Here is a 12,509-nt window from a genome sequence, read left to right as displayed (position 1 = left end):
AATGAATTCTTTAAATAGGATTATGTGAAAGGGCACACACTTTCTTTGACATTTTCAGACCTCACAGATAAGAAAAACAGAAGATTGCTATTACTCTCAGCCATTGAAATCAATGTCATATAATGTCCTTATATGTAAATATCTGTAATTGTGGTTGTGGGATACACATAATACATTTGGAGATGTTTTAGTAGAAGGATTACACATTGTGCACAAATCAGCACAGCAAATCCTTCTTGCATTTTACATTTCACTCTGTGAAAATGTGTGAGCTTGTGGCACTTTGCATAAAACCCCAGTTCACAACTGTGTGTTTTTTCTACATAGTGTGTGAAGAGCTTGTACCAGGGCTGTGGAAGTTATTTCATAAGGCCCGCTCTTGGGATCCAGCCTTTAGAATACTAATAGATCTTTTCTGCGTTGCTCTAAGTGGTACAAATCTGGTTTGATAGTTCAGCCTCTGTGTTATTTGTATTGCTTTCCTTTTTTCTCTCCTCCTCTATCTCACAGTGCTCCCATAGGACTGAGTATGTGTTTTTTGTGTGTGTGCTAAAAAGATTTGGGTATTTTTGGCTTTGGTGAAACAAAAGAAGAGATTTTAAATAATGAATATTGCTCAAACTGTTTGCGCAGAAAAGGGAGGGGTGCCTGGCTCCTGCATTTACATTCACCCCTGTAGATGCCTCCTGCTACATGATATCAATAGGAACATGGTGTGAGTGGTGTTTGGAAAATAGATGCTACACACACTGCTGTATCCACATTAAAGAGCAGCAGAGTACCAAAGGGCCCCTGTGGAGGAACTGTAGGGCAGCCTGTATGGCTCTGCTTCTCTGGGCCATACACAAGTCTGTTCACTAATGCAAAGTAGCCGTCAGCATCGCATATAGTAGGTGATGTTGCATCAGACAATAGGGCATATTTACTCTTGAAAGCAACAGCAAAACAAATTAGGAATATAGCCCTGCTCTACAGAAAATAGTGCCTGTAAGGGCAAAGCAGGACAATGACAGTGATGAGAAGAGGGAGTGAAAGTGGCAAGAGTTGAATTACAGTTGTAAAGTTTTGATTTATTATTAGTAAACTAAGAGTAGCTGTACAATGAGCCAAAATAATATGGTAAAATTTGATGACCCAGATTGTTTTGCGTAATGTTCTGATCTGTTCTGAACACATATTTATTTTCAGTGTTATTGGAAACCACAGTGGGTATTCAGAACAAATGTGCAGGTGTATCTATTTTTGATTTGCCATTATTGTACATTATGTCCATACCCACAGGCGGCGAAGACGCTCCAGCAGCAGTTCATCTCACAGTTCGTCTCGCAGGAGGAGGAGTCGCAGTGCAGAGAGGGATAAAGGGAGGAGCCATCGCTCACACAGGTCACGCAGCCGAGAGAGGAGGTAACATCATCACACATATATAGTCACGGCTCAGTACGAGGTAGTTTAAATTCAGAAAGATTAAAAGTTTTAAAATGTTAAACTTCTGTTTATTTCTTTAAAACAGATACTGTGAAGAAGTTATTAACAAATCAACCTTTACTGTATATTGTTTCCACCACAGAACTTAAATTAAGTTTTACCCTTTAAGGGGAGTTTTACATGTAAATATAGTTTTTGAGGGTTCCTACCTCTTATTATAAATAATAATGTTTAATAATAAAAAAAGCACAGTGTGACATAATGTCAGTGTAAACAAATCAGAATAGATATACACATGCATTAAGATATAAATATATTTAATGTAAACTGAAGATGAAGTTTATAATACATTAAGAGGACTGATGAACGATGACTACATCATTTAGGAGTGACAAGAAATTTGACATGTTTTGGGCTGTGGAATGTCATCGCAGATTTTTCTTTTAAAGACGCAATAAGGGTTTTGGAAGTTTACTGCAGTGTAAGCAAACACGTTGGTTAATATTTATGTCTCATGTCATCAGATTGAACCACATGGAAAACTGTGTGTTAGGTCTGGATTACCATTTTGCGTGTGTGTGTACTCATGTCTCGCATTGGCCCTGACTGGTTGGCGCCTCAGTGTGTGAGCATTAATGAAATGGAAACCTACAGAGACAGCAGGTCGTAAGCAACACCAGCCCCAGCCTTCCCAAATCTCTCCTGGCTGCAGCTCCTCTTTCACTCATTAATGCAATTAAAACATCATTACCCATGCATACTCTGTTGAATTATGATTATTATTATTGGTGTAGCTCACTCTTTATGTTATTTTGTAATGGACTAACTTATTCATGCAGGACTAATGTACACACCTGCAGCACACTTTTTACACAAACACACATAGGAGCACACACACACACCACAGTCAGCTGTGTATCTCTTTCAAAAACATAAAGGGAAAGTCTCTGTGTGTGGTGGCCCATGTCATTAGCATAGCTAATCTGGTGCTAATGAACCAGTAAACTGTGCTGTTTTTAAATCCCTCACACACACACACTTACATAAAACATGCACAGACACACAACTGAAGAAAAGGTTGTTATAATATATGCGTGAGCGAGGCCCTTTGTTTACTTGTGTATGGCTGCGGGGGAGAGCAGAGATCATTTTAATCACAAAGGAAAAAGTGTTTTAATATCTTCATTACAGAGGTTTCAAGATGAAGGGATGAACAAACAGAGACATTTTGACATAAGAGTGGTTGATGGTACCACCAAGGACATTTCTTTTTAACTCTCTAACCTCACGATCGTGTTGTAATCTTTATCTAACTGTAGGTTTGGAACAGTCAACAGTTTTCACTAATACACTCTGTGCTGAAAGCGTGTATTGAGAAATCAACCGCGTAGTTTTTGCATATTCTCTCCCATCTCTCAGTCATTCCCAGCAGCAACAGTGATTAAAACATCAGTCGAAAATGGCATTACTAGTGTGGTGTGAGATGAAAGGTGGAGGGGATTTGGGAGATTTAGAACTACAGTCGATGACATTGGTGTTTACAAACGCTGCACTGTGATTAGGAGGGTTGCGTTGTGTAATCGGCTTAGCAGCGAGCGAGGAGCAGGTGGGTTGGGCTGGTGTTTGGTGCGGCAGCTAAGGTTTTGTGTGGGTGTGTGGTGGGATGTTACGAGGTGGAGGCAGTGATGGAGGTGGGGATGTGCAAAAATGATGGCATTGATGATAAATTTATGCAGTTATGTGGTGGCAGCTGCAATTTGTGTCTGCAAAACTTTGTTGTCGGTGGTCACACGGATTTTGCTGGTTCAGTATCAGAACAATCCAATGGAAATTGCCTTACGCATCGAATAAATGTGACTAATTGAAACACCTATGAATGATTTTGAGATTCTGAAGTTCGCTGTAGTATTTAAATCACAGCTCTCGCAGGTTCGGTTGCCAGTGTGTATTATAATCTCCAACTGTACAGCTGTATTGTGGACAGTGCGAATTCCAGATCCACTGGGGTTGTGGAATGAAAGCAGGACGGTGTGTGCAGTTCACAGGTGCCCTCACCGCTATTAGTCAGTGGTGTGTGTCTGAATGAGGCTGCCTGAGCTGGCTGAGAGGCAGGCTGATGGATCAGAGGAGGATTGAGTGGACAGGACCTCATGATTGATAAGAGGATAGGATATGAGGCGCTGCCTGCCACCACCACCACCACCACCCAGATCACACCAACCCAGCCCCACCTCTGGAATATGAAAGAGGGTAGAGAGAGAGAGAGACGGAGTGCTCTGACCACAGAGAAGAAAGAGAGAGGGGACAAGAAGTTCGAAGTGAATGGAAAAGTATGGAGACAATAGGATGAGTTGGAGAAGGTGAGGAATGGAACGGATCCTAAAGCTGGGAAATGAAGAGGAAAAGTCAAAAGCGAGCATGGGTGGAGAGAACAGATAGGCCCGAGAGAGGGATATTATTCAGAAGAAATGAGAATAATAACGTCTGCATCAGAATATTGCACGGGAGAAGATTAGGACCATAGTGGGGCTGCCGTGGGTTGAAGGGAGGGAATATTATTACCTTCTTTTCCATCTCTCATGTATAAATAAAAAATAAAGAGATACATGAAATAAGAATAATGCTCTATCATGTGTTTACCATTTATCGTTGCTTCCTCCCTCTCTACTCTCTTTCGCCTCTTTTTCCTGCCCTCAATCAGAGAAGGGCTAGGTTCCCCAGAGGCAGTCAATCTTGCCCTGAAATGTAAAACAGACAAGAGGAGCAGATTACCTATTTGCCATTAATGTTTATTCTCTTTGATGTGAGCAGGCATATCAGGCTGTGTGTGTGTGTGTGTGTGTGTGTATGTGTGTGTGACTGGCAGTGTGCGTCCTGGCAAGCGAACGTGTGAGGTTGTTTGAGCGTATGCATGCGTGTGCAGAGTTGTGTGAATGCGTGTTCATGGGGGGGGTGTCACGGCCTAGTCCACTGGGGCAGAGCTCAGCGGCAGTAGCGTACAGTGATGTGATGTGTACCCAGTTCAACAAGGACGGCACGGCCTCTCATCACAGTGGGATCACAGGCACGTCTTTAGGTGAGCTCGGTGTGCGGCGTATTGCTGGCTTTTATGGGAGGCCTCAGCAGGGGTTAAGTGTGTGTGGCTCAGTCAGTCATTCTGTCAGACTTACATTCACTTAACAGGTAGCTTTAGAGGTAGTGCAGACGTAGCGATGGTACATGTGACAAATCCACCACTTGACCCATCAAAGAGAACCTGGGCATTTCATTCAATAGTGTACTTTCACACACATATTAATGCATTCACATATTCTGAACATATTCTACAGGGCATACACAAACACATTTTCCTTATTAATATTTCAGCAGTGTGTTGAGTTAGCAGAGCAGAGTGCTAGCGTCAGGGTTTAGCCCTGCTAACATCGGAGCGGCTTCCTCTCTGGGCTGCTGTCATGAGTCTAAAGAGACTGAGACCTTTAATTATCTGCCTTTCCCCCAGAGGAGACAGATAGCTAAACACACCACCCAGCATGCTAGGACTGCCAACCACACAAAGGAAGAGCTAATGGACTAAGATCAGGGGTTTCCCTAAGTTTGTGGAGGGCCGAGGAGCTGTGATGGCATTTTTTTGTTTGTTTGTTGTGGTAGTTTGACTAAGGATTATGTATTTTTGCAGGTGTCAGAGAGAAAACTCAGCATAGAGTTTCTGTTTCTTGACTTTCTTTTTTTGATCAAGGTTTTTTTATTTTCAATTTTCAAATGTATAACAAAAAACATACAACTTGAACATGAAACTGTTGTATCCAGTTCCTATCCAACTGCCCCCCACACACTCCACCCACCCCAAGTACTGGACCCTCATTAAGTTTATATACAGCCAGACATAATATACTTCTGTTCAAAAATATATAAACCCTCTTCAAGTAATATGTACAGACACATACATATAAATGTGTGTGTATGTATGTGTATATATATATATATATATGTATATATATATATATATATATATATATATATATATATATATATATATATATATATGTATATGTGTGTGTGTGTGTGTGTGTGTGTATATATATATATATATATATACACACACACACACATATATATACAACACCTATACACACGTGCATATTTGTAAGTTTATGTTTCTTGACTTTGTGAATGGCACCTGTTTTATTATGTCAGAGAAATCCCTGAAGGTGGACAGTCCACTACCTAAAAATATGGTTTGTGTCAAAGACATCATTTGGTCTATCTTACTGACCACTCTGAACTTGTAGCTCTACTTATGGTGTCTCAGTTTACATTGGAGTGCTGTATTGTAAGTGAAAATGGTATTTCTGTGTTGGCACTTTTACAGGTTCCCTAAGTATTGAGGTGCAGGAGTTTTAGGCTCAGCCCTTCCTCTATTCTGGTTGCCACCAAAAAATGTTATAAGGTTGAAGGTTAACTCGCTTTATTATCCCTGTACCGAAGTTCTGTCACTGCATGTTACTCATCCTAATACACGTATGCACATATTCCCACAAAGACACCTACACCCACACACACAGTGTCATTCATTAGCATTAGCACACAGCACTTATTAGGATCAGTGAGCTGCTATTAGGCTGATAATGCACATATGATGAAATAATAACAATCCAAGAACCTTGGGAAACATCTAAGGGAGTTTCTCCTGTTGTCTTCTGAGAGGTCAAAGGTCAGGGTTGTCTAAAGATCAGTGCCTAGAGCTACTTTTAGTACCTTTGTCAAGGGTAGTGTTTTTAGCAGTTGCAAAGACAAACTTTTTTGGTTATAAGACAGTTCTCCAACCACAGGGCTTATTTGTCAGCAAAAACTCTGGCTAACTGGATTGGTCTAAGTTCATAACAGGAGATCTGCTCTCTAAAGGAGGGACTCCAGGCATGTGTGTGCAGGGGTGAGCGATGGCCTGGTATTTATTTCACACAGCAATTTTCCCCTGTATGAAATGAGGTGTCGTACATCTGCTAGATAGCTTTTCATAGCGACACGGAGCGCGCAAGGTCATCCAGGCAGCTTGGGGAAAGGGGAGGGCTGAGGTGAGTAACTGAACGGAAAGGTCTTAAAGGGGGAGGAAAGGAAGGTAAGGACAGTTTAGTCTGTGAAGAGCAAGGTGGGGTGGGGAAAATCGCCATGGTTACTATAGGAAAGCCACAGAGGCTGTCATTGCACCTGGATCAGTAATTCCCCTGTCAGTCGAGGGGATGAAAATATTTCTGTGTTTGTGTCCAACTGATATTTATTAAGACAGCTAAGAGTGTGTGTGAATGTGTGTGATGTAGCAGGTGGTTTTGGGTGTCGCTGGCTTCATGAGGGAAACAACTCTGAGTGTGTTTTGAGGACATGACAAGTGAAATCTGGTTTCCTCAGCAAGCAGCAGAGATCTTGCGGTTATGAGAGAACCATAAGGCTTGAATAGTGGTAATGATGGACAAGAAATAAGATGAGGATGAATGCAAACAACTGGTAAATCTTTTTTTCTTCTTCTGCAAGGATTTCTGAGATTTTGGGTAACATCGAAGGGCTTGCAACAAGACCAAAGAGATGTTAGAAAAGTTGGAAAGTTAGAAAATGTTATGTGTCAGATAGACATTACATTTCCCCCAAAAAGAAGCTGTGAATTTCACTGTTTTCTCATGTTTTTTCACAAAGAAGACACAGTTAGATGCATTTAATTTGAAAAACCATTTTGATATGAAATTTTTACATATATTCCCTCTATTAATGCTGTTAACTCAACAACTTTATTTAGCTGACTTGAAATGTTTAATTTCAGCTTTTATTTATCATGCTAATAAACTTCTGACCTCAGCTGTAATGCAGCTTCCAGCAAAGTTTTTCTGTATTCCTACATGAAACAGCTCTTACTTCTTTACATTGAGACATAAAAGTTGTCGACAGGCGAGAAGGGGTGGAGGTTGTTGTATTGTGTGACTTGTTTGTTTCCAGTTGGTCTTCACCATTAGGTTAGGCTGAGGCTTGTGTTATGTGTGTGTGTTTGAGCGGTAGGCTAGACTAGAATTTAAGAGGAGGCTACTCTCTGTTGTTCACCCATCTGTCTGTTATCCCGTGAACTCTCAACATCTTTTCTTCCTCCCTTTCCACAGGATGACATTTAGCCTTTTCTTCTTTCTTCCCCTATTACCAGACTTGCAAAGTGTTGATTTAAACTGAAGGATGACCTGGTTTAGTTCGGCTGCGTCTTCTCTACTCCATAAAAATCAACATGCTTCCAGTCGTGAGATCTGAACACGTTTGTTGTTGTGTTTCTCTCTTTTCCTCTCTCTCCAGTCTTACTCTTTCTCTGTGTTGTCTTTTTTATTTATCTGCTGTAAAGGCCAGTCAAGCGCTGCTCGGCTTTGTTGTCAGAAACCTTTATTTACCAAAGGGAGGAATAAGTGACTGACACAGACAGCCTCTTTCATCCCCGCCTCGCCTCAAGCAGTGTTCCCCTCTACTGCCAGAGGAAAACCCCCCTCACCCCTCACTCCTGCCAAGCTGTCCTCCCCCCACCCCACTCCACTGCACCCCTCCATCCTGCAGGCTCACAACACTCTAGCCCACTCCCATGGGTAGCAGCCTAGCTGTAGAGTCTGTACTGTGTACTTCCACACACAGACAGGCAAAATTCACCTCACAAAAGACATCACAGCATTCCTTTCACATAGAAAATCAAATAAGGGAGTTAGTCCGATGGTCTCAAACAGAGACTAGTTTAACAGATATTAGTTTATCCATCTGTTTAACAATCTAGAAATAACAGTAAATGAATACATGTTATGTTATAGAAATTGAATTAACTACTAAAGAACATTGAGTTATGGTTTGATTAATATGAAAATAGAAGATTGATAATAAAGGTTTCACAGTTCGATATTACAATTTAATTTTCACAGATTGAAAACAGTCGATTTAAGTGATTTTAACTGAATTTTCCTGTAGAAATGAAATCAGGTTTACCTTTTGAATGAGTCAATTCCTTTCCTTAGCAATAAATGCTTTCTCTTCAGACTTAAATACTTATGTCAACTGTAAGTGCAGTAAATTAAGCAGGCGGCTAAACTTGAAATATAGCAATCTGAATAATGTTTAATAAATAGTTACAGTCTTTTAAAACATTTATTTTTTACTTTCTCAGGGGATATAGAGAGCACCTCCACTGTTTCTATTAGACCTTTAGCAGCGATGCAGTTAGAATTCCACACTCGGGAAAGGACAAATAAGAAGTTTCTCAAGTTGTGAAATACCGGGACACACACAGGCCTAAAAGTTTCTTACATGAGTATAAACAAAATTAATAGATGCTAGTCAAATCAGGAAACTACCAGTACTTTTTAAATATTATTTTGTCAAAAATATGATCACTGTAATTTTTTACAATTAAAATGTACATATATGATGCTGCAACTGTGTAAAAATATTATTGCTTACTATAGTGTTTTTTTTTTAATGTATTCACACAATCATTTTATCAGGTTTCTTAAAGTGAACAAAAAACACTATCTTTTTTAACATATACAGCTCCATTCATGTATAGTGTTGAGCAGTTTATGTTTTTCAGATCTGTTTAAATGAACACACATCTTTGTGATTATCTTTACTTTCATAGAAATTGGACTAATTACTTAATATCTGTATACCAAACACATAAATTGGCTGTTTGATTACTGAAACCCGGTAGAAACGTGACACTGCTACTATTACTTTGGTAGAGACACAGTTGCACTGTTTTGCAAATAAATCCTCTATAATGCCAAACACTAATACCATGCAATCAGCCCTCATTGTGCTCTCTTTGTAACAGAGAAAGCATCATCCGTCTGGCCAGACCAAGAGAAAGACGGAGACAGAAACGCTTTTAGCTCTGGCATAGGGAAATGAACACCAAATGTATCTCCCTCACTCTTTCCTTCCTGCCTTCGCTCTGTCTCTCTCTTCTATTTAAGCTTCTTGAAGTTCTTCCAAATTGGGTTTTAAATGCCAATTAGGAGGTTGAATGTAGTAAAATAAAAGCAAATGCAGGCAGGATGGCCTCACCTTCTGGCTGGTTAGGCTTCAGAGAGAGCCGAGCCGGACCTTTGGCTCCCAGCGAGGCTTTGAGAGAAATATCCTGCCTAATGAACACATTAATTAGAACCATAACTATTTATAAGATGATAATTAGAAACGAAGGGAGGTAAACTGGGCTTTTCCTGCAATTAATGGAGGATTAATTACAGGAGCTAATGAAGTGGATTTTTGAAACGCGTGGAGGTGAAGTACAGAGATGTGCAGCTCGCTTTGTGATCACTGGCATAATTATTTTCTCCAGCGCCAAAGCGTTTGAGGCCCTGGTCCTCGCCGGCTCAGGCCGGCTAATAAGCATCATTGCATCGTTATATATGCACTTAAAAAGACTTGCCACTGAAATGACTGTCTAATTATTTCTAATTGGCAGGCCCTGTGTGTTGTCATTGAGCTGTTTGGAGCCACAGCGGAGCCCTGGGTCTAATAACGCTCTGGGCGGAGGAGGAGGGGGAGAGAGAGATAGAAAAACAGTGACAGAGAGAGAGAGAGGGATGAGGTTGGGGGTGCACTCTACTGGTTGCCTCCTGCCTACAGCCGGGCCTGCACTATGCCCCCCCGTGTCTCTCGCCCAGCAGGACAGTGGGTCCTAGAAAGATGCCCAGTGCACTTAGAGGTCACCTTGCCAAGGAGCCGATTCGCAGTTAAATTTTATCTGCGCTCATATCCCCTCCTTTTAATTACCAGCTTTTGCTCTTAATTTATGCATAGATAAACGCCACCGTCTGTCCACATTTCTTCTTTTTACGCTTAAACATACTACACACACACAAAGGCAAAAGAGGGAGTATGTTTATGTACCATGTGTGATTCAGCGGCCAGGTTTTGAGCCGGTCCATAGAGACCTTTACTAAGAGAGCATGCATGGACAGACCTCAGTCAGGAGCATTTACCTTGTACTCTAGTTGTGCTCTGGCTCAAACCATATGGACACCATCATTCTGTTGGATTCAAGGCCTGCACAGTTTGTTAGCGCACTCATTTTGGGACCAATAGACTTCACATTTATACGCATCAGTAAATGTATGTATGCTTACTGTGGATTAACATTTTTATTGTTGGTTTTGATCTTTTTAGTCTGTGTAGTATTCACTTGTATGTCAGCGCGTGTTTAAGAGTGTATGCTGTAAGGAGCGTGTGTGATCAATGGCTTAGGATTATGTGTGTGAGCACCTCACTTAACTCGTCCTAAGCAGGGCCATGTGCGTTGTCCTGCCAAAAAAGACCTCCGTCATTCATTTTCTGCCCCTCAGACAACTTGAGAGCAAATTGCCAGCTAATGGAACCCCTACCTGCACTTGTCAGTTCACTTTAGACAAGCAAAGGAACCATACAAACACACACGCAGTCACACACAACCATGTGGTTTCACTCACACGTTTAGTAATTTATTTGTGGAAAAAGAAGAGAAAAATGAGAGAGAATGGCAGAAGAAATGAAACAAGGATCATGTGCGCCTGGACTGAAACCTTGACATCTTTTTGAAAGTAATGAAACACTTTCTCAGCATGCGCATGAGGTTTTCTATTTGAAATTTGTCTTCCTTTTTTGTTCTGTCTATCCATTTGGGTTTTGGCAGAGTTGAGGACATGAGGAGGAAGTGGAGATAGATGGATCGCCCACAGGATACGTAGCCAACTGTCGTATGATTGGCTGAACAAAGAGCAGAGCACTTCTGTGACTGGGTGAACAGAGAACTCAACGTTGGGATTTTGGCCTCAAATCAAAGCAGCAAAAATGTAATTATTTTAAATCAACAGTTTTGTTGCAGTGGACGTTTGCCAGATTTTCCTGTAAGCTCAGCGGGACATTGATGCTCAAAATGTAGGTTGACAAAATGTGTCTGTTATGTGCTACTGCAGATGTGTAATAAATGACATTTAATGTGATGATGGTAACATGCTGCCTCCAACAGTGCAGAGAAAATCAAATCCATCTTTGACTCCTTCCACTGAATATCAATGAATGACTGGCCATTTCTGCAAGATGTTAAAGAGGATTGTGTAGCTGTCTGATACAGAATAGACAGAAAACTGTAAAGTTGTTCAAAAGATTTAATAACTGGCTGACTCAGCAGTAGCTTTATGTAGAAACTGAAAAAACACATTTAGGATACTATATAAACCTGAAATGTCATTGTGTATGTGTGAGGCAATGACCAGGTTAGCAGAGCATTTTTCTGGGATTTATAATCTATCTATGAACAGTTTGAAAAAAATCTTTTACAGGGTAGACTTCCATAAAATTGTGTCAGAAAAAGTCAGTATCTTGTTTGTGCTCACAAAAAGCAGGATTGTCTGCTGATTCCCAGTTTTACAGGTCTGTGTCACTGTGCTGCTTTGCTGCACAGGAACCATCCCGCATATCTTCCAACAATGATTGGTAAAAGAAGGTAAAAATCTGCCTTCTTTACGGGCTACTTCGAATTCTGTGCATGGGACATGTAGTCTATGAGAAGCGACAGATGTATTGGAAGGGAGAGGCTTTTTTTTTTCATAAAGTGGAGTGTTTTCTCTTTATATTCATTTCTTGATCTCTCTTTCTGGGTTTGTCTCGCCTTCTCCTTGTTCATCTTGACAGCAGCTCATAAAAAAATGATTTTTAGAAACTTCTTTATGAGACAAGCCTCTGTTCTGTCATAAGACAACTTTATGTTATTCCACCGAAGGGGGAAACTAATAGTGCTATGTTTTTTACAGGGCACTATTCCAGTTGTGTCTTGGGTGTTTAATTAAGTGTAGTTTCCCTTTAGTAGTGGAATGTGTGTCTGCTTTTTGTCGGCCCATTCCTCGGTGCCTTTTACAGTCCACCCACATGGTTTGTCTCAGCGTTTATGATTTTTCTTATACCGGAGTTGTGAGGTTCCTAAATCACTTAAGCACACGGGGCCGAGCAGTCCACATTTAAACAATAAAAGGCTGTTATGCTAAGGGCCCTCAGATCTCCTACCACTTCATAAATACATGCGTATAAAAGGCAGAAAAATA

At 40.8% G+C, this 12,509-nt stretch overlaps 2 protein-coding genes across 3 annotated transcripts in view; one reads left to right on the top strand and one right to left on the bottom strand.

The window, feature by feature from the left end:
• rsrc1 (arginine/serine-rich coiled-coil 1) overlaps positions 1-12,509 on the top strand; it is a 111,787-nt gene that overhangs the window by 2,557 nt on the left and 96,721 nt on the right. The window contains exon 3 of the mRNA XM_030152322.1: positions 1,282-1,404. Within this exon, the coding sequence (XP_030008182.1) occupies positions 1,282-1,404 (123 nt within the window). The remainder of the gene's footprint in view (positions 1-1,281; positions 1,405-12,509) is intronic.
• shox2 (shox homeobox 2) overlaps positions 1-12,509 on the bottom strand; it is a 43,445-nt gene that overhangs the window by 13,040 nt on the left and 17,896 nt on the right. For both annotated transcript variants that reach the window (XM_030152319.1, XM_030152320.1), the window contains exon 2: positions 4,066-4,163. In XM_030152319.1, coding sequence (XP_030008179.1) covers positions 4,066-4,163 — 98 coding nt within the window. The remainder of the gene's footprint in view (positions 1-4,065; positions 4,164-12,509) is intronic.

This window comes from Sphaeramia orbicularis, chromosome 13 (genome assembly GCF_902148855.1).
Source record: "Sphaeramia orbicularis chromosome 13, fSphaOr1.1, whole genome shotgun sequence".
NCBI lineage: Eukaryota > Metazoa > Chordata > Actinopteri > Kurtiformes > Apogonidae > Sphaeramia > Sphaeramia orbicularis.
This window is presented reverse-complemented; position numbering and strand designations above follow the sequence as displayed.